The sequence below is a fragment of the Salmo salar genome, chromosome 21 (assembly GCF_965601325.2).
Source record: "Salmo salar chromosome 21, fSalSal1, whole genome shotgun sequence".
NCBI classification, from domain to species: Eukaryota; Metazoa; Chordata; class Actinopteri; order Salmoniformes; family Salmonidae; genus Salmo; species Salmo salar.
This window is the reverse complement of record NC_138311.1, coordinates 42,815,001-42,837,138: the sequence shown is the minus strand read 5'-3', so window position 1 is coordinate 42,837,138 and position 22,138 is coordinate 42,815,001. Positions and strand designations below refer to the sequence as shown.

Sequence of the window (22,138 nt, the reverse complement as noted above, 5' to 3'; positions counted from 1 at the left end):
GAGGCAGAGAGGAATGAGTCAAAGGTAGACGTGGGGAGGTTAAAGTCACCCAGAACTGTGAGAGGTGAGCCATCCTCAGGAAAGGAACTTATCAAGACGTCAAGCTCATTGATGAACTCTCCAAGGGAACCTGGAGGGCGATAAATGATAAGGATGTTAACTTCTCTAGGGCCAGTGGGACGATTTCGTCCCACCTACGTAACAGCCAGTGGAATCCCGTGGCGCGTTATTCAAATACCTTAGAAATGCTATTACTTCAATTTCTCAAACATATAACTATTTTACACCATTTTAAAGACAAGATTCTCGTTAATCTAACCACACTGTCCGATTTCAAAAAGGCTTTACAACGAAAGCAAAACATTAGATTATGTCAGCAGAGTACCCAGCCAGAAATAATCAGACACCCATTTTTCAAGCTAGCATATAATGTCACAAAAACCCAGAAGACAGCTAAATGCAGCACTAACCTTTGATGATCTTCATCATATGACACACCTAGGACATTATGTTATACAATACATGCATGTTTTGTTCAATCAAGTTCATATTTATATCAAAAACCAGCTTTTTACATTAGCATGTGACGTTCAGAACTAGCATACCCCCCAGAACTAGCATACAGAACTCCTCTATGCACTCGATATGTCCGATTTAAAAATAGCTTTTCGGTGAAAGCACATTTTGCAATATTCTAAGTAGATAGCCTGGCATCACAGGGCTAGCTATTTAGACACCCAGCAAGTTTAGCACTCACCAAAGTCAGATTTACTATAAGAAAAATGTTATTACCTTTGGTGTTCTTCATCAGAATGCACTCCCAGGACTTCTACTTCAATAACAAATGTTGGTTTTGTCCCAAATAATCCATTGTTATATCCAAATAGCGGCGTTTTGTTCGTGCGTTCAAGACACTATCCGAAAGGGTAAAGAAGGGTGACGAGCATGTATCTGTAAATTTTTTTTTTAAATATTCCATTACCGTACTTCGAAGCATGTCAACCGCTGCTTAAAATCAATTTTTATGCCATTTTTCTCATAAAAAAGCGATAATATTCCGACCGGGAATCTGCATTTAGGTAAACAGATGAAAGAAAATAAAGCATTGGGTCGACTCGTGAACGCGCCTAAGCCCATTGTCCTCTGATCGGCCACTTGCCAAAAGCGATAATGTGTTTCAGCCTGGGGCTGCCTCGATATCATTCAGCTTTTTCCCGGGCTCTGAGAGCCTATGGGAGCCGTAGGAAGTGTCACGTTACAGCAAAGATCCTCAGTCTTCAATAAACAGAGACAAGAAGAACAAGATCTTGTCAGAGAGGGCACTTCCTGTAAGGAATCTTCTCAGGTTTTTGCCTGCCATATGAGTTCTGTTATACTCACAGACACCATTCAAACAGTTTTAGAAACTTTAGGGTGTTTTCTATCCAAAGCCAATAATGATATGCATATTCTAGTTACTGGGCAGGAGTAGTAACCAGATTAAATCGGGTACGTTTTTTATCCGGCCGTGTCAATACTGCCCCCTACCCCCAACAGGTTAAGCTTGAAAGGGCTGGTAACTGTGACAGCATGGAATTCAAATGAGGAGATAGACAGATGGGTCAGGGGAGAAAGAGAGAATGTCCACTTGGGAGAGATGAGGATTCCAGTGCCACCACCCCGCTGGCCACAATGATCTGAAACTGGGATTTTTATTTGTTTATTTTGATTTAACCTTCATTTAACTAGACAAGTCAGTTAAGAACAAATTCGTATTTACAATGATGGATAACTCTTACTTAATCAGCAGCTTTCTCAACACAATGAAGCAGGTCTTTAGATTGATGAAAGCTGGTCATCTGATTGGATTAACTGAGATCCCAGATCAGGGTTAGTTACTGGGATTAGAAGTATTCGCACACGCAAATCCCTATCCCTCATCTCCTCTCATGTCATTTCCCACCAAACCAAACACCCCACGGCCATTTTATCATCAGCACCCCCCCTCTCCCGCCCCCCCATCCCCTCCTATCTCTAGTTGTTGCAGCACAAGTCACGGTGCATCCATACACACACAGCCTCCTCCTGTCTGTTTGTCTGTCAGGCCCTGTATCTCAGTCAGGATTGTGCGTATAAAGGCTGGTGTTGCTGCCCATGCAAGATGAGGTGAGCTTTGACTGATCTGTACCAGAGATACAGGGAGGGGAGGGAGTAGAGGAGGGGGCAGGGGGAGGTCAGCAGGTCATTGCTCTCACAGGGGATTAGGAGAGATTGTTATCACTCTGAGGGGGGTGGGCCAGATGCGAGGGTAATGGGAAGGGAGGAGGGAGGGTCGGGGGACACAGCCCTGTTAGGGGCATGAAGGGTAGAGACGGGGGAGGGCGTGGGCAGATGGATGAGTCTGCGTGCCCCCAGGCATTTCTGAATTTGAAGCCACTTTTTTAACCACATAAAACCTGTATTCTACATCTAGTTTTTTTCTCCCCTCCCTTTCCCATGCATACTTCCATGCGGCTACAATCTCCTCCCTCCATGAATGAAATATGAATCCATCCATCAACGTTGGTTGGTTGTGTTTGGCTGGGCTACAATCAGGAAGACTGATCAGTATTTGCTTCCTGAGGGTACAGTTAGCATAGTTTGAACCGGTGAACTCATAGCCCTGAATTCACCAGCCCCAGGCTTTACAGACAGACAAGCACAGCCTTGCATATCGAGCTGGAACTCTCAAGCATATGAATGAAAAACCTTTTCTTATCAGGCTGCACACAAAAAAGGCCCCTATCCACTACCCAGCTACCCAGCTAGCACATAATGTTCTGGAACCATATATATCTTAGAACTTGGTGAGAGCCTGGTTGTCCTATGCTTATTTTGTATACAACCATCCCACAATGTTCTGGGAATGGTGCATGATACCCAGCTAGCACAGAACATTCTGAGAACCATGTTTCTTAGGTGGTAATTTCAGTACTTCAGCATAACATTTTCTACAGGTTTCCTCATGGTTCTATTTAAAGTCATGTTCTCAGCACATTAAGAAAACTTTCTAAAAAAAAAACAAGAAAACATTAGTAATGTTCGAAGAACGTTCTAAGAATTCTATATAAAAACATATAAATTCCATTCTCAGCGTCAACAAAACTTTCTGTATCCTCTATCTTGTTAAGTGTGTTCAGGTGTGTTGGCCACGCCCACTAAATGGCAACACCTGATCTTAATGAATGCTTGTTTCCTTTGAAATGGGGTCTGTTTGAATAGACTAAAATGAACAGCTTTGTATCAGTTAAAAACACATGTCATGTTAGCTCCATCCTGGTGGCACAGTGAACTAATTCCATGGATAGAGATAAAACAGTTAACCTAAGCTAGTAGTGTTATTGAAACATGTTCTTGGAACACGATTCATTTACTTTCCAGTAACCTATCATTTACATTCTCAGAACGTTAATTAAACCTCCCAGGAAAACTTTCAGGGAACCATAGTAAAACATTCTCAAAACCTCCCTGCAATAAAAAAAAAAAATTAATAAAAAAAAACCATTAGATTTTACCAGTCATGGAATCGTATAGCTTTGTTCCCAGAACCAATGGGAAACCAAAAACATATGCTCCCACAAGTTCCAAGGAACTGAATGTCCCAGCTGGGTAGTGCCAGTAGGCTGTGAGCCTAGGCCAATGCTGCTTTATTCTGTAGATTTCTGAAGGTTTTTCTCTGCTCTTAGCCAGGGTCAGTGGGATACAAGCAGGGCTTGTGGTAGTGGTACAGTAGCTTTGTCTCCCTGTCGCACTCCTCTGTCCACAGGAGAGAGAAAAAACTTTGAGTTAATTCCATTTTTACAGGGCTTCTCAAGTGGAAGCTAGCTAATGAGGTTAGGCAGTTCGGCTCATTGAGAATTGAAACCATGCCTAATTGTGTTCTCAAATATGCTCATAATCCTTTAATTTGACAGAGCAAAGGTTTCTAGTGAACGGTGAGGTGAGTGTGAGGAAGGCTGAACATTGAACAAGTTCTTAAAGTAACAGTGGAGTATTGTAGGGCAGCCAGGACAGTGCGCAGGTATCAACTAAAGGCTGATGTTGCTGCCCGTCAACTGAATACTTCAGTTGATGACTGGTGGGATATATAGGCCTACTGAAAGTCCCTAGCAGATCTCTCACTTAAAATATTGACACATCATATTGTTTGTTTCTTTATTCCTATTCTACTGAAATATGTGTATCCATAGATGTCTACTGTCTGGAGAGCCCTTCTCTGCTCCTGCCTTACATGAAGGGTTGCTATGCCCACATGGCAACAGAGCTTGTTTTGCCAATAACCATGTTGTCAGCATCAGCAAGGCAACCCCATATTTCTTGAACACACTGTAAAACAGCCATGATTTTTGGTTAGCCACCAGCAGCATAGAAGGACACACAAATTACTGTTTGTTTTTACCAGACTGACCTGTGAGAGAATTGTGTCTTTTACTGTCGTTGGTGAGTAGAACACATCTCCAGAGGAGCGGTGAGCTTTCATTGGCCTGGGCTTGTACAGGAAGAGGTGCACATATTGTGTAAGTTAATGCAGTTAATGGCTGAAGGCTGATTCTGGCAGTCTGAGATTTACAGCCCTGTCTGTCTGTCTGTCTGTCTGTCTGTCTGTCTGTCCAGGGAGGTGATCAAACAGTACAGGCAAATCACAAGATAGGTAGACATTCTGGTGGAACAATAGGGCCCAATGAGTCTGGGTGTGTGTCCTCCTTTATCTATCTCTGTCTCTCTCGCGCACACACACACACACTCACACTAGGGCAGGGGTGTCCAACTCATTCCATGGAGGGCCTAGTGTCTGCAGGTTTTTGTTTTTTCCTTTCAATTAAGCCCTAGACAACCAGCTGGGGGGAGTTCCTTACTAATCAGTGACCTTAATTTGTCAATGAAGTACAAGGAAGGAGCGAAAACCCAGCAGACACTCTGCCCTCTGTCTGTCTCACTGAGGTTTCTCTGGACCATCACTCTTTCACCAGGACTGGGGAGGTTGAAAAGATTGAAGAGCAGGGCTCAGTAGGACAGTATGTCCCAAGTCTTTACAATACAGACCCACTTAGATAGGCAGTTCTTTCCCCTGGGGACAAGGATATTGTAACCTGATCAGAGAATGGAGGAAATAACAATGATTCGATCTAGTTAAATGTAATTGCAGTTAAATTCATTTCCATAATGATTAGTTTAACTCTCTATCTCTCTCTATTGAACCCAGGCTGTGTTGACAGCCAGGAGCATGGGTCCTTTGTCTTTTTTTACATGTATCTTTGTTGTGTGCAGAAATAAAACACTGTAGAGAAGCATTGGACTGTGGGCAGAAATAAATCACTGGAGAGAAGCATTGGACTGTGGGCAGAAATAAATCACTGGAGAGAAGCATTGGACTGTGGGCAGAAATAAATCACTGGAGAGAAGCATTGGACTGCGGGCAGAAATAAATCACTGGAGAGAAGCATTGGACTGCGGGCAGAAATAAATCACTGGAGAGAAGCATTGGACTGCGGGCAGAAATAAATCACTGGAGAGAAGCATTGGACTGCGGGCAGAAATAAATCACTGGAGAGAAGCATTGGACTGCGGGCAGAAATAAATCACTGGAGAGAAGCATTGGACTGTGGGCAGAAATAAATCACTGGAGAGAAGCATTGGACTGCGGGCAGAAATAAATCACTGGAGAGAAGCATTGGACTGCGGGCAGAAATAAATCACTGGAGAGAAGCATTGGACTGTGGGCAGAAATAAATCACTGGAGAGAAGCATTGGACTGCGGGCAGAAATAAATCACTGGAGAGAAGCATTGGACTGTGGGCAGAAATAAATCACTGGAGAGAAGCATTGGACTGCGGGCAGAAATAAATCACTGGAGAGAAGCATTGGACTGTGGGCAGAAATAAATCACTGGAGAGAAGCATTGGACTGCGGGCAGAAATAAATCACTGGAGAGAAGCATTGGACTGTGGGCAGAAATAAATCACTGGAGAGAAGCATTGGACTGCGGGCAGAAATAAATCACTGGAGAGAAGCATTGGACTGTGGGCAGAAATAAATCACTGGAGAGAAGCATTGGACTGTGGGCAGAAATAAATCACTGGAGAGAAGCATTGGACTGTGGGCAGAAATAAATCACTGGAGAGAAGCATTGGACTGTGGGCAGAAATAAATCACTGGAGAGAAGCATTGGAATGCGGGCAGAAATAAATCACTGGAGAGAAGCATTGGACTGTGGGCAGAAATAAATCACTGGAGAGAAGCATTGGAATGCGGGCAGAAATAAATCACTGGAGAGAAGCAGAGGCCTTTTATTTCTTTAGCTACAGTTTGTTTTGCCCAGAACAGGTTTTTCTGAAGGTTAGTGTGTTTGGGATGTGCATATCCCCTTCGTATGTGTCTTTGTTACTAGTGTAAATCACAGAAAAAGTGATACATCTACATTTTAAAAATGCCAAGCAGTTCACCTCTGACAAACCAAACTCCAGGGCAGAACTGAACATGAACTTCAACTTTGTTAGGCTCAAGGTTGTTGGCATGTTTTTGAATCAGGGGGGAAAAACATTAAACATGATCTTATGGTAGCCTCGGGCGATGTTCTACACCCAAAGTCATTGTTGTCATGCCAGCCTTGGCATAGGGGTACTGAAGCGGAAATGTGTTTATTGTCGCAATGTCAAAGCAGCACTAAAGTGACTGGGCATGTTGTTGTCCTTTGTGCTTCATTGCTCTGAAAATGAAATACTGTCCCCTAGTTGAGTTTAGGCTTTGGGCTGGGTTAGCAGCACTTCAAGTTGATCCTCACATTTTTATTTTACCAGGCAAATCAGTTAAGAATAAATTCTTATTTTCAATGACAGCCTAGGAACAGTGCCTTGTTCAGGGTCAGAACAATAGATGTTTACCTTGTCAGCTCAGGGATTTGATCTTGCAAGCTTCCAGTTACTAGTCCTGCCACGACCAGGCTACCTGCTGCCACGACAGCAAACGTGACAGATACCTGTCAAAAGTTGTTGTATTCAATTTTCCACCTGACATGACTCATAGAGTCTAGGACAGGGGCGAAAATCTGATATCCACTTTGGAGGGGACAATTACATGACATTTTCTCAAGAGCAATTCCTGAGGGGGACACCAAAAGTAGTGCTGTAACACATAGCCTACATTGTAATAGGGTAAATGTATATTGAGGAACCAAAGAAATAAGGTGTTTGCCGTACTCCTAACAACCGGTACCCAAAACTACACAACTAATCACAACAGCAATACCATTGCCTTTAACAAATCTTAGTTCAGTCACCAGTTTAAGTTGAGAGTGGGGGTATCCATGGCATTTTCCAATTATGTTCCTATTTTACAAGTCAAAAAAATTGAGAACCTTTCATAATGTTGCCAAACAAAGACTCAACAAACTTACCTGAGACTCCCTGTCTCTGCCAGTCTGTCCCTGCATATCTGTCCCCAACTCTGCTATCTGTGTGCCATCTGTTGCCTGCTCTGCCTAATGACATCATTGTGAAACATTTCCATTAGAATATCTTTTCTTTCTAATGAACATTTTATCAACTAGTCTTTGAGATATTAGGCTACTAGGGTTCTTACTATGCGTTTTGGTGTATTGAAAAATACTCTGATGTCCGTCTTTTATTTTTCTGCCATTTTTCTACCTGGCTGGCTGGCTGGCTACACACACAGTGTGTAGGTTATTTACAGTAGGAGATGGGCTTCTATCATCTTCAATCATTCTATTTGGGCTTCGATCTAAAAGGTAGCTAGCAAATGTGAAACGGATTAAAATGACAAGAGTTGACAGCTGTATGAGTTCACCATTTACACAACATATGCTGCAACCTTTTGTAATTTTAATAGTTTGTTTCATATTGGCTGGCTTCCAACAATAGCTGAATTTGCAAAGCTAGCGAGCACCAATTCAGTTTCAGTGGTGTTTGCTATAATCTTTGCTACCCGGGTTAAATAAAGGTGAAATAAAATAAATAAATAAAAGTTCCCTTGCGACAATTTAGCTTTTGCAACGAGACCATTAAATATATTTAAGACAATGGTAGAAGAGAGTGTAGTTCTGTTCAGTTTGGACTTCAGTTTATCGCTAACCTTATCACAGGGACTTTGAAGCACTAACTTATATCATCTGCATGCTGATTCCATCTTTGATGACGCCACATAAATGGAATAGGTACTAGCTAGCTTAATAGTTAATATTTGCGCGCTAGCTCTGCATATTCAGCTAGTGTGTGTGTGCGCGATTGACTGGATTAACCTCACGGCAGTTACGTGCAAACTAAGGAACTGGCAGTGGATCAAACCATTGTGAGGCAAAGGGCGGGGGGGTCGCAATCTTTTGAAACTTAAAAACGCGCTTTAAGTGTCTATAATCAGCACAATTGCTTTCATTGCGTATTATTAATATTATTTAAATTACATAGTTATGTTTCAGTGATATATTGGGGGGGACAAATCATATTTTTCCGAGGATGGGGGGGTCGTGTCCCCCCCGTCCCCCCCGGGATTTCCGCCCCTGGTCTAGGACAACTACAATATATGCATACATTTCACATTCCACGTGCCATAGGCTTAACAGATTCTGCCATCACTGAATAATAGAAATACATTACACCTGCTGCCACTGCAGGAGGACCCCTGATGACACTTTCTCTCCTCATCTTCCTGCTCCTTCCTGTTTGGTTTACAGAATGAAGAACAAGTTGTGGTACTTTGAGTTTGGCACCACGGAGACCATCTCTGCCACATGCAAAAAACTCAACGAGTGTATCGAAGTTGAGGTGAGTCAACGCTATTCTCTTCGGCTGGAGATTACATTTACATTTTACATTTGAGTCATTTAGCAGACACTCTTATCCAGAGGGACTTACAGTTAGTGCATTCAGTTGAAGATGATTTGACATACCCAAAACGGCATCTCTCTCTCTCCTCCTCTGTCTCTCTCTATCCCCTCAAAAGGTATTTAAAACTTTGGCTGGAGATGAGTTGACACACCAACATCTCATGATTCCCATTTTGTATCAACACGTCTTATAGACATTAATCTTGAGATGAGAAAGTTTAATCAGTTCATCGCTGTTGTAGAAGGTTTTGACAGGCTTTTACCTGCAAACTTTAAAAAATCTCTTGAAAGACATCAAAGATATTAAACCAAAGTATTTAACTCCCATGGGGCAGCTAGCTATTCTTATCTCTCAGCGAAGGCTTCATCAAGCCAGCCTGCCAGGTAACTGACTCTGTACTGCTAAGAGAGGACACGTCGCACGCACACACACATACACACACACACACACACACACACACACACACACACACACACACACACACACACACACACACACACACACACACACACACACACACACACACACACACACACACACACACACACAACAGGAATAGACAAACACACCAATTTAGTCTGTGTTTGATATAAAGTAGCAGTGATAATGTGTGTGTAAAATGCACCATATTCTCTACATAGTGCACTGCTTTTGACAAGAGCCCTATGGGAAGTAATGCACCATATAGGAAACCGAGTGCATTTGGGACACCTCCATAGTCTGGGTAATATACAGTAATATGTCATATTTTTCAGACCTTAGAAAGTGATTCACAGACACAAATTAACCTAGTCTATTAACCTAGCCTGGGACCAACGCGATAATGTTTTTAATCATTACTATTAAACCAAACTGTAAACCTCACATTACCCGGCAGGTCCCTTGGCTGGCTAGTAATCGTCAGGTTTCTGGAAAAGCTTAGCGAGGTGTTACTTCAAGTCCCCACACATGTTATTCTCAGTGTTTAACACACACACACGCACACACACGCACACACACACACACACACACACACACACACACACACACACACACACACACACACACACACACACACACACACACACACACACACACACACACACACACACGGTGTTCCAAGCAGTCAAATCTCCAGTGTTATGCCTTGGAGCAGAGGGCAGAGTGATGGGTGATGAAATGTGGCGTAACAGGATCCACCTGTAAAGTTATATCGCCCTGCAAGATGTAATTAAACTGGGCTATTAAAAGCTCCACAGAGTAAACTTCCAGACAGAGAGAGAAAGGAGTGTGTGTGTGTGTGTGTGTGTGTGTGTGTGTGTGTGTGTGTGTGTGTGTGTGTGTGTGTGTGTGTGTGTGTGTGTGTGTGTGTGTGTGTGTGTGTGTGTGTGTGTGTGTGTGTGTGTGTGTGTGTGTGCGTGTGTGTGTGTGTGTCATTCTGTGTGTGTTCCTGAAACTGTTTTTCATGGGCACTAAAACCTCTGATGTCATAAATATTTCTTTGCTCTGACAGCACTAGAGGGCTGTGGTACATGATGTGGTACATTCCAACATCATTTGCTTTCAACGAGGGTGGTCACTGAATTTTGTGAATGTGTTTTCTTTTTCTGTTTCTACATGGCTTATTTGAACACATTTGTTCAATTAGGACTTTATTTAAACATATGGTAAAGTGCACACATGGACCGACAGTGTTAAAGTAAGTTATTTTAGTGCAAAATCTAAACTGAGACAAAAAAACATCCACTTGATGGTACAAAATACTTATATTTTGTAGTTAATCACTAGCTGGGACAGGAAAACATATTTTCCTGTGAATTTCTCCACACTCAAGGCAACATTATGAAATGTATTGATGAAAACATGTACTTTGATGCTACTGTAAATATTATTCAATGCTACTGTAATGTCTACGGGTGCACCTCCCAATAATATCCCCAAATGGACACAGTGATAAGCAGTTTTTCCATATTCTTGCAATGCTCTTTTCAGGCTGTATCAGAAAGCCTTATACACTGAGTGCACAAAACATTAAGAACACATGCTCTTTCCACAACATAGACTGACCAGGTGAAAGCCATGGTCCCTTATTGATGTCACTTGTTAAATCCACTTCAATCAGTGTATATGAAGGGGAAGAGACAGGATAAAGAAGGATTTTTAAGCCTTGAGACAATTGACACATGGATTGTGTACATATGCCATTCAGAGGGTGAATGGACAAGACAAAATATTTAAGTGCCTTTGAACGGGGTATGGTTGTAGGTGCCAGGCGGACCGGTTTGTGTCATGCTCAACAGTTTCCAATGTGTATCAAGAATGGACCACCACCCAAAGAACATTTGGCCAACTTGACACAACTGTGGGAAGCATTGGAGTCAACATGGCCAGAATCCCTGTGGAATGCTTTCCATGCCCCAACAAATTGAGGCTGTTCTGAGGGCAGAAGGGGGTGCAACTCAATATTAGGAAGGTGTTCGTAATGTTTGGTATACTCAGTGTATGTGGTTCACATAAAACATACTGTCATAAGACACCATCATTAGTTGTCTGTTCTCTGTGCCCAATAATGTGTGTGCCATGTTTTGTGCTGCTATCATGTTGTGTTGCTACCATGCTGTTGTCATGTTGTGTTGCTACCATGCTGTGTTGTCATGTGTTGCTTCCTTGCTATGTTGTTGTCTTAGGTCTCTCTTTATATAGTGTTGTGTTGTCTGTCTTGTTGTGGTATGTGTTTTGTCCTATATTTATATAGTATTTATTTTTTATTTATCCCAGGCCCCTGTCCCCACAGGAGGCCTTTCGCCTGTTGGTAGGCCGTCATTGTAAATAAGAATGTGTTCTTAACTGACTTGCCTAGTTAAATAAAGGTTAAATGCATAAAAAAATTTAAAAAAGAAAAAATACCATAGGTTAAATGAAAACACAAGGTCGTAATCTTTATAGTTTTTTCCTTGAATGTAAGTGCGAAATAGACAATAATCACTAAGTACCTTTTGAAGAGGAGCCCTTGTGATACTCTAATGATCAAAAGGACCAGCGCTGCGAAGCCTCCTTGAAGATACTTCAGCCATAGAGTTGTCTGTCTCAGTTCTCTGTCTGTTCTCTGTCTCTGTCTCAGTTCTCTGTCTCAGTTCTCTGTCTCTGTCTCAGTTCTCTGTCTCTGTCTCAGTTCTCTGTCTCAGTTCTCTGTCTCTGTCTCAGTTCTCTGTCTCAGTTCTCTGTCTCAGTTCTCTGTCTCTGTCTCAGTTCTCTGTCTCTGTCTCAGATCTCTGTCTCAGTTCTCTGTCTCTGTCTCAGTTCTCTGTCTCAGTTCTCTGTCTCTGTTCTCTGTCTCTGTTCTCTGTCTCTGTCTCAGTTCTCTGTCTCTGTTCTCTGTCTCTGTCTCAGTTCTCTGTCTCTGTCTCAGTTCTCTGTCTAAGTTGTCTGTCTCTGTCTCTGTTCTCTGTCTCAGTTCTCTGTCTCTGTCTCAGTTCTCTGTCTAAGTTCTCTGTCTCAGTTCTCTGTCTCAGTTCTCTGTCTCAGTTCTCTGTCTCTGTCTCAGTTATCTGTCTCAGTTCTCTGTCTCTGTCTCAGTTCTCTGTCTCTGTCTCTGTTCTCTGTCTCTGTCTCAGTTATCAGTCTAAGTTCTCTGTCTCTGTTCTCTGTCTCTGTCTCTGTTCTCTGTCTCAGTTCTCTGTCTCAGTTCTCTGTCTGTTCTCTGTCTCTGTCTCAGTTCTCTGTCTCAGTTCTCTGTCTCAGTTCTCTGTCTGTTCTCTGTCTCTGTCTCAGTTCTCTGTCTCTGTCTCAGTTCTCTGTCTCAGTTCTCTATCTCAGTTCTCTGTCTCAGTTCTCTGTCTCTGTCTCAGTTCTCTGTCTCAGTTCTCTGTCTCTCAGTTCTCTGTCTCAGTTCTCTGTCTCTGTCTCAGTTCTCTGTCTCAGTTCTCTGTCTCTGTCTCAGTTCTCTGTCTCTGTCTCAGTTCTCTGTCTCAGTTCTCTGTCTCTGTCTCAGTTCTCTGTCTCTGTCTCAGTTCTCTGTCTCTGTCTCAGTTCTCTGTCTCTGTCTCAGGTCTCTGTCTCTGTCTCAGGTCTCTGTCTCAGTTCTCTGTCTCTGTCTCAGTTCTCTGTCTCAGTTCTCTGTCTCAGTTCTCTATCTCAGTTCTCTGTCTCAGTTCTCTGTCTCTGTCTCAGTTCTCTGTCTCAGTTCTCTGTCTCTGTCTCAGTTCTCTGTCTCAGTTCTCTGTCTCTGTCTCAGTTCTCTGTCTCAGTTCTCCGTCTCTGTCTCAGTTCTCTGTCTCTGTCTCAGTTCTCTGTCTCTGTCTCAGTTCTCTGTCTCTGTCTCAGGTCTCTGTCTCAGGTCTCTGTCTCAGTTCTCTGTCTCTGTCTCAGTTCTCTGTCTCTGTCTCAGGTCTCTGTCTCAGGTCTCTGTCTCAGTTCTCTGTCTCTGTCTCAGTTCTCTGTCTCTGTCTCAGTTCTCTGTCTCTGTCTCAGTTCTCTGTCTCTGTTCTCTGTCTCTGTCTCAGTTCTCTGTCTCTGTTCTCTGTCTCTGTCTCAGTTCTCTGTCTCTGTCTCAGTTCTCTGTCTAAGTTCTCTGTCTCTGTCTCTGTTCTCTGTCTCAGTTCTCTGTCTCAGTTCTCTGTCTAAGTTCTCTGTCTCTGTCTCAGTTCTCTGTCTAAGTTCTCTGTCTCAGTTCTCTGTCTCAGTTCTCTGTCTCAGTTCTCTGTCTCAGTTCTCTGTCTCTGTCTCAGTTCTCTGTCTCTGTTCTCTGTCTCTGTCTCAGTTATCTGTCTCAGTTCTCTGTCTCTGTCTCAGTTCTCTGTCTCTGTCTCAGTTCTCTGTCTAAGTTCTCTGTCTCTGTTCTCTGTCTCTGTCTCAGTTCTCTGTCTCTGTCTCAGTTATCTGTCTCAGTTCTCTGTCTCTGTTCTCTGTCTCTGTCTCAGTTATCAGTCTAAGTTCTCTGTCTCTGTTCTCTGTCTCAGTTCTCTGTCTCAGTTCTCTGTCTCAGTTCTCTGTCTCTGTCTCTGTTCTCTGTCTCTGTCTCAGTTCTCTGTCTCAGTTCTCTGTCTAAGTTCTCTGTCTCTGTTCTCTGTCTCAGTTCTCTGTCTCAGTTCTCTGTCTCAGTTCTCTGTCTCTGTTCTCTGTCTCTGTTCTCTGTCTCAGTTATCAGTCTAAGTTCTCTGTCTCAGTTCTCTGTCTCAGTTCTCTGTCTCTGTTCTCTGTCTCTGTTCTCTGTCTCAGTTATCAGTCTAAGTTCTCTGTCTCTGTTCTCTGTCTCAGTTCTCTGTCTCTGTCTCAGTTCTCTGTCTCAGTTCTCTGTCTCTGTCTCAGTTCTCTGTCTCTGTCTCAGTTCTCTGTCTCAGTTCTCTGTCTCTGTCTCAGTTCTCTGTCTCAGTTCTCTGTCTCTGTCTCAGTTCTCTGTCTCTGTCTCAGGTCTCTGTCTCAGTTCTCTGTCTCTGTCTCAGTTCTCTGTCTCAGTTCTCCGTCTCTGTCTCAGTTCTCTGTCTCTGTCTCAGTTCTCTGTCTCTGTCTCAGTTCTCTATCTCAGTTCTCTGTCTCAGTTCTCTGTCTCTGTCTCAGTTCTCTGTCTCAGTTCTCTGTCTCTGTCTCAGTTCTCTGTCTCAGTTCTCTGTCTCTGTCTCAGTTCTCTGTCTCAGTTCTCCGTCTCTGTCTCAGTTCTCTGTCTCTGTCTCAGTTCTCTGTCTCTGTCTCAGTTCTCTGTCTCTGTCTCAGGTCTCTGTCTCAGGTCTCTGTCTCAGTTCTCTGTCTCTGTCTCAGTTCTCTGTCTCTGTCTCAGGTCTCTGTCTCAGGTCTCTGTCTCAGTTCTCTGTCTCTGTCTCAGTTCTCTGTCTCTGTCTCAGTTCTCTGTCTCAGTTCTCTGTCTCTGTCTCAGTTCTCTGTCTAAGTTCTCTGTCTCTGTCTCTGTTCTCTGTCTCAGTTCTCTGTCTCTGTCTCAGTTCTCTGTCTAAGTTCTCTGTCTCTGTCTCAGTTCTCTGTCTAAGTTCTCTGTCTCAGTTCTCTGTCTCAGTTCTCTGTCTCAGTTCTCTGTCTCAGTTCTCTGTCTCTGTCTCAGTTCTCTGTCTCTGTTCTCTGTCTCTGTCTCAGTTCTCTGTCTCTGTCTCAGTTCTCTGTCTAAGTTCTCTGTCTCTGTTCTCTGTCTCTGTCTCAGTTCTCTGTCTCTGTCTCAGTTATCTGTCTCAGTTCTCTGTCTCTGTTCTCAGTCTCTGTCTCAGTTATCAGTCTAAGTTCTCTGTCTCAGTTCTCTGTCTCAGTTCTCTGTCTCAGTTCTCTGTCTCAGTTCTCTGTCTCTGTTCTCTGTCTCTGTTCTCTGTCTCTGTCTCAGTTCTCTGTCTCAGTTCTCTGTCTAAGTTCTCTGTCTCTGTTCTCTGTCTCTGTCTCAGTTCTCTGTCTCAGTTCTCTGTCTCAGTTCTCTGTCTCTGTTCTCTGTCTCTGTTCTCTGTCTCAGTTATCAGTCTAAGTTCTCTGTCTCAGTTCTCTGTCTCAGTTCTCTGTCTCTGTTCTCTGTCTCTGTTCTCTGTCTCAGTTATCAGTCTAAGTTCTCTGTCTCTGTTCTCTGTCTCAGTTCTCTGTCTCTGTTCTCTGTCTCTGTTCTCTGTCTCAGTTCTCTGTCTCTGTTCTCTGTCTCTGTCTCAGTTCTCTGTCTCAGTTCTCTGTCTCTGTTCTCTGTCTCTGTTCTCTGTCTCTGTCTCAGTTCTCTGTCTCTGTTCTCTGTCTCTGTCTCAGTTCTCTGTCTCTGTCTCAGTTCTCTGTCTAAGTTGTCTGTCTCTGTCTCTGTTCTCTGTCTCAGTTCTCTGTCTCTGTCTCAGTTCTCTGTCTAAGTTCTCTGTCTCAGTTCTCTGTCTCAGTTCTCTGTCTCAGTTCTCTGTCTCAGTTCTCTGTCTCTGTCTCAGTTATCTGTCTCAGTTCTCTGTCTCTGTCTCAGTTCTCTGTCTCTGTCTCTGTTCTCTGTCTCTGTCTCAGTTATCAGTCTAAGTTCTCTGTCTCTGTTCTCTGTCTCTGTCTCTGTTCTCTGTCTCAGTTCTCTGTCTCAGTTCTCTGTCTGTTCTCTGTCTCTGTCTCAGTTCTCTGTCTCAGTTCTCTGTCTCAGTTCTCTGTCTGTTCTCTGTCTCTGTCTCAGTTCTCTGTCTCTGTCTCAGTTCTCTGCCTCAGTTCTCTATCTCAGTTCTCTGTCTCAGTTCTCTGTCTCTGTCTCAGTTCTCTGTCTCAGTTCTCTGTCTCTCAGTTCTCTGTCTCAGTTCTCTGTCTCTGTCTCAGTTCTCTGTCTCAGTTCTCTGTCTCTGTCTCAGTTCTCTGTCTCTGTCTCAGTTCTCTGTCTCAGTTCTCTGTCTCTGTCTCAGTTCTCTGTCTCTGTCTCAGTTCTCTGTCTCTGTCTCAGTTCTCTGTCTCTGTCTCAGGTCTCTGTCTCAGTTCTCTGTCTCTGTCTCAGTTCTCTGTCTCAGTTCTCTGTCTCAGTTCTCTATCTCAGTTCTCTGTCTCAGTTCTCTGTCTCTGTCTCAGTTCTCTGTTCTCTGTCTCTGTTCTCTGTCTCAGTTATCAGTCTAAGTTCTCTGTCTCAGTTCTCTGTCTCAGTTCTCTGTCTCTGTTCTCTGTCTCTGTTCTCTGTCTCAGTTATCAGTCTAAGTTCTCTGTCTCTGTTCTCTGTCTCAGTTCTCTGTCTCTGTTCTCTGTCTCTGTTCTCTGTCTCAGTTCTCTGTCTCTGTTCTCTGTCTCTGTCTCAGTTCTCTGTCTCAGTTCTCTGTCTCTGTTCTCTGTCTCTGTTCTCTGTCTCTGTCTCAGTTCTCTGTCTCTGTTCTCTGTCTCTGTCTCAGTTCTCTGTCTCTGTCTCAGTTCTCTGTCTAAGTTGTCTGTCTCTGTCTCTGTTCTCTGTCTCAGTTCTCTGTCTCTGTCTCAGTTCTCTGTCTAAGTTCTCTGTCTCAGTTCTCTGTCTCAGTTCTCTGTCTCAGTTCTCTGTCTCAGTTCTCTGTCTCTGTCTCAGTTATCTGTCTCAGTTCTCTGTCTCTGTCTCAGTTCTCTGTCTCTGTCTCTGTTCTCTGTCTCTGTCTCAGTTATCAGTCTAAGTTCTCTGTCTCTGTTCTCTGTCTCTGTCTCTGTTCTCTGTCTCAGTTCTCTGTCTCAGTTCTCTGTCTGTTCTCTGTCTCTGTCTCAGTTCTCTGTCTCAGTTCTCTGTCTCAGTTCTCTGTCTGTTCTCTGTCTCTGTCTCAGTTCTCTGTCTCAGTTCTCTGTCTCAGTTCTCTATCTCAGTTCTCTGTCTCAGTTCTCTGTCTCTGTCTCAGTTCTCTGTCTCAGTTCTCTGTCTCTCAGTTCTCTGTCTCAGTTCTCTGTCTCTGTCTCAGTTCTCTGTCTCAGTTCTCTGTCTCAGTTCTCTGTCTCTGTCTCAGTTCTCTGTCTCAGTTCTCTGTCTCTGTCTCAGTTCTCTGTCTCTGTCTCAGTTCTCTGTCTCAGTTCTCTGTCTCTGTCTCAGTTCTCTGTCTCTGTCTCAGTTCTCTGTCTCTGTCTCAGTTCTCTGTCTCTGTCTCAGGTCTCTGTCTCAGTTCTCTGTCTCTGTCTCAGTTCTCTGTCTCAGTTCTCTGTCTCAGTTCTCTATCTCAGTTCTCTGTCTCAGTTCTCTGTCTCTGTCTCAGTTCTCTGTTCTCTGTCTCTGTTCTCTGTCTCAGTTATCAGTCTAAGTTCTCTGTCTCAGTTCTCTGTCTCAGTTCTCTGTCTCTGTTCTCTGTCTCTGTTCTCTGTCTCAGTTATCAGTCTAAGTTCTCTGTCTCTGTTCTCTGTCTCAGTTCTCTGTCTCTGTTCTCTGTCTCTGTTCTCTGTCTCAGTTCTCTGTCTCTGTTCTCTGTCTCTGTCTCAGTTCTCTGTCTCAGTTCTCTGTCTCTGTTCTCTGTCTCTGTTCTCTGTCTCTGTCTCAGTTCTCTGTCTCTGTTCTCTGTCTCTGTCTCAGTTCTCTGTCTCTGTCTCAGTTCTCTGTCTAAGTTGTCTGTCTCTGTCTCTGTTCTCTGTCTCAGTTCTCTGTCTCTGTCTCAGTTCTCTGTCTAAGTTCTCTGTCTCAGTTCTCTGTCTCAGTTCTCTGTCTCAGTTCTCTGTCTCAGTTCTCTGTCTCTGTCTCAGTTATCTGTCTCAGTTCTCTGTCTCTGTCTCAGTTCTCTGTCTCTGTCTCTGTTCTCTGTCTCTGTCTCAGTTATCAGTCTAAGTTCTCTGTCTCTGTTCTCTGTCTCTGTCTCTGTTCTCTGTCTCAGTTCTCTGTCTCAGTTCTCTGTCTGTTCTCTGTCTCTGTCTCAGTTCTCTGTCTCAGTTCTCTGTCTCAGTTCTCTGTCTGTTCTCTGTCTCTGTCTCAGTTCTCTGTCTCAGTTCTCTGTCTCAGTTCTCTATCTCAGTTCTCTGTCTCAGTTCTCTGTCTCTGTCTCAGTTCTCTGTCTCAGTTCTCTGTCTCTCAGTTCTCTGTCTCAGTTCTCTGTCTCTGTCTCAGTTCTCTGTCTCAGTTCTCTGTCTCTGTCTCAGTTCTCTGTCTCTGTCTCAGTTCTCTGTCTCAGTTCTCTGTCTCTGTCTCAGTTCTCTGTCTCTGTCTCAGTTCTCTGTCTCTGTCTCAGTTCTCTGTCTCTGTCTCAGGTCTCTGTCTCAGTTCTCTGTCTCTGTCTCAGTTCTCTGTCTCAGTTCTCTGTCTCAGTTCTCTATCTCAGTTCTCTGTCTCAGTTCTCTGTCTCTGTCTCAGTTCTCTGTCTCAGTTCTCTGTCTCTGTCTCAGTTCTCTGTCTCAGTTCTCTGTCTCTGTCTCAGTTCTCTGTCTCAGTTCTCCGTCTCTGTCTCAGTTCTCTGTCTCTGTCTCAGTTCTCTGTCTCTGTCTCAGTTCTCTGTCTCTGTCTCAGGTCTCTGTCTCAGGTCTCTGTCTCAGTTCTCTGTCTCTGTCTCAGTTCTCTGTCTCTGTCTCAGGTCTCTGTCTCAGGTCTCTGTCTCAGTTCTCTGTCTCTGTCTCAGTTCTCTGTCTCTGTCTCAGTTCTCTGTCTCTGTCTCAGTTCTCTGTCTCTGTTCTCTGTCTCTGTCTCAGTTCTCTGTCTCTGTTCTCTGTCTCTGTCTCAGTTCTCTGTCTCTGTCTCAGTTCTCTGTCTAAGTTCTCTGTCTCTGTCTCTGTTCTCTGTCTCAGTTCTCTGTCTCAGTTCTCTGTCTAACTTCTCTGTCTCTGTCTCAGTTCTCTGTCTAAGTTCTCTGTCTCAGTTCTCTGTCTCAGTTCTCTATCTCAGTTCTCTGTCTCAGTTCTCTGTCTCTGTCTCAGTTCTCTGTCTCTGTTCTCTGTCTCTGTCTCAGTTATCCGTCTCAGTTCTCTGTCTCTGTCTCAGTTCTCTGTCTCTGTCTCAGTTCTCTGTCTAAGTTCTCTGTCTCTGTTCTCTGTCTCTGTCTCAGTTCTCTGTCTCTGTCTCAGTTATCTGTCTCAGTTCTCTGTCTCTGTTCTCTGTCTCTGTCTCAGTTATCAGTCTAAGTTCTCTGTCTCTGTTCTCTGTCTCAGTTCTCTGTCTCAGTTCTCTGTCTCAGTTCTCTGTCTCTGTTCTCTGTCTCTGTTCTCTGTCTCTGTCTCAGTTCTCTGTCTCAGTTCTCTGTCTAAGTTCTCTGTCTCTGTTCTCTGTCTCTGTCTCAGTTCTCTGTCTCAGTTCTCTGTCTCAGTTCTCTGTCTCTGTTCTCTGTCTCTGTTCTCTGTCTCAGTTATCAGTCTAAGTTCTCTGTCTCAGTTCTCTGTCTCAGTTCTCTGTCTCTGTTCTCTGTCTCTGTTCTCTGTCTCAGTTATCAGTCTAAGTTCTCTGTCTCTGTTCTCTGTCTCAGTTCTCTGTCTCTGTCTCAGTTCTCTGTCTCAGTTCTCTGTCTCTGTCTCAGTTCTCTGTCTCTGTCTCAGTTCTCTGTCTCAGTTCTCTGTCTCTGTCTCAGTTCTCTGTCTCAGTTCTCTGTCTCTGTCTCAGTTCTCTTTCTCTGTCTCAGGTCTCTGTCTCAGTTCTCTGTCTCTGTCTCAGTTCTCTGTCTCAGTTCTCTGTCTCTGTTCTCTGTCTCTGTTCTCTGTCTCAGTTATCAGTCTAAGTTCTCTGTCTCAGTTCTCTGTCTCAGTTCTCTGTCTCTGTTCTCTGTCTCTGTTCTCTGTCTCAGTTATCAGTCTAAGTTCTCTGTCTCTGTTCTCTGTCTCAGTTCTCTGTCTCTGTTCTCTGTCTCTGTTCTCTGTCTCAGTTCTCTGTCTCTGTTCTCTGTCTCTGTCTCAGTTCTCTGTCTCAGTTCTCTGTCTCTGTTCTCTGTCTCTGTTCTCTGTCTCTGTCTCAGTTCTCTGTCTCTGTTCTCTGTCTCTGTCTCAGTTCTCTGTCTCTGTCTCAGTTCTCTGTCTAAGTTGTCTGTCTCTGTCTCTGTTCTCTGTCTCAGTTCTCTGTCTCTGTCTCAGTTCTCTGTCTAAGTTCTCTGTCTCAGTTCTCTGTCTCAGTTCTCTGTCTCAGTTCTCTGTCTCAGTTCTCTGTCTCTGTCTCAGTTATCTGTCTCAGTTCTCTGTCTCTGTCTCAGTTCTCTGTCTCTGTCTCTGTTCTCTGTCTCTGTCTCAGTTATCAGTCTAAGTTCTCTGTCTCTGTTCTCTGTCTCTGTCTCTGTTCTCTGTCTCAGTTCTCTGTCTCAGTTCTCTGTCTGTTCTCTGTCTCTGTCTCAGTTCTCTGTCTCAGTTCTCTGTCTCAGTTCTCTGTCTGTTCTCTGTCTCTGTCTCAGTTCTCTGTCTCTGTCTCAGTTCTCTGTCTCAGTTCTCTGTCTCTGTCTCAGTTCTCTGTCTCAGTTCTCTGTCTCTCAGTTCTCTGTCTCAGTTCTCTGTCTCTGTCTCAGTTCTCTGTCTCAGTTCTCTGTCTCTGTCTCAGTTCTCTGTCTCTGTCTCAGTTCTCTGTCTCAGTTCTCTGTCTCTGTCTCAGTTCTCTGTCTCTGTCTCAGTTCTCTGTCTCTGTCTCAGTTCTCTGTCTCTGTCTCAGGTCTCTGTCTCAGTTCTCTGTCTCTGTCTCAGTTCTCTGTCTCAGTTCTCTGTCTCAGTTCTCTATCTCAGTTCTCTGTCTCAGTTCTCTGTCTCTGTCTCAGTTCTCTGTCTCAGTTCTCTGTCTCTGTCTCAGTTCTCTGTCTCAGTTCTCTGTCTCTGTCTCAGTTCTCTGTCTCAGTTCTCCGTCTCTGTCTCAGTTCTCTGTCTCTGTCTCAGTTCTCTGTCTCTGTCTCAGTTCTCTGTCTCTGTCTCAGTTCTCTGTCTCAGTTCTCTGTCTCAGTTCTCTGTCTCAGTTCTCTGTCTCTGTCTCAGTTATCTGTCTCAGTTCTCTGTCTCTGTCTCAGTTCTCTGTCTCTGTCTCTGTTCTCTGTCTCTGTCTCAGTTATCAGTCTAAGTTCTCTGTCTCTGTTCTCTGTCTCTGTCTCTGTTCTCTGTCTCAGTTCTCTGTCTCAGTTCTCTGTCTGTTCTCTGTCTCTGTCTCAGTTCTCTGTCTCAGTTCTCTGTCTCAGTTCTCTGTCTGTTCTCTGTCTCTGTCTCAGTTCTCTGTCTCTGTCTCAGTTCTCTGTCTCAGTTCTCTGTCTCTGTCTCAGTTCTCTGTCTCAGTTCTCTGTCTCTCAGTTCTCTGTCTCAGTTCTCTGTCTCTGTCTCAGTTCTCTGTCTCAGTTCTCTGTCTCTGTCTCAGTTCTCTGTCTCTGTCTCAGTTCTCTGTCTCAGTTCTCTGTCTCTGTCTCAGTTCTCTGTCTCTGTCTCAGTTCTCTGTCTCTGTCTCAGTTCTCTGTCTCTGTCTCAGGTCTCTGTCTCAGTTCTCTGTCTCTGTCTCAGTTCTCTGTCTCAGTTCTCTGTCTCAGTTCTCTATCTCAGTTCTCTGTCTCAGTTCTCTGTCTCTGTCTCAGTTCTCTGTCTCAGTTCTCTGTCTCTGTCTCAGTTCTCTGTCTCAGTTCTCTGTCTCTGTCTCAGTTCTCTGTCTCAGTTCTCCGTCTCTGTCTCAGTTCTCTGTCTCTGTCTCAGTTCTCTGTCTCTGTCTCAGTTCTCTGTCTCTGTCTCAGGTCTCTGTCTCAGGTCTCTGTCTCAGTTCTCTGTCTCTGTCTCAGTTCTCTGTCTCTGTCTCAGGTCTCTGTCTCAGGTCTCTGTCTCAGTTCTCTGTCTCTGTCTCAGTTCTCTGTCTCTGTCTCAGTTCTCTGTCTCTGTCTCAGTTCTCTGTCTCTGTTCTCTGTCTCTGTCTCAGTTCTCTGTCTCTGTTCTCTGTCTCTGTCTCAGTTCTCTGTCTCTGTCTCAGTTCTCTGTCTAAGTTCTCTGTCTCTGTCTCTGTTCTCTGTCTCAGTTATCTGTCTCAGTTCTCTGTC

At 44.0% G+C, this 22,138-nt stretch overlaps 1 protein-coding gene across 4 annotated transcripts in view; it reads left to right on the top strand.

Annotated features, from left to right (window-relative positions):
- Positions 1-22,138, top strand: part of LOC106582334 (diacylglycerol kinase beta-like) — a 191,201-nt gene that overhangs the window by 141,235 nt on the left and 27,828 nt on the right. For all 4 annotated transcript variants that reach the window (XM_045704808.2, XM_045704806.2, XM_014165320.3 and 1 more), the window contains one exon: positions 8,705-8,795. In XM_045704808.2, coding sequence (XP_045560764.1) covers positions 8,705-8,795 — 91 coding nt within the window. The remainder of the gene's footprint in view (positions 1-8,704; positions 8,796-22,138) is intronic.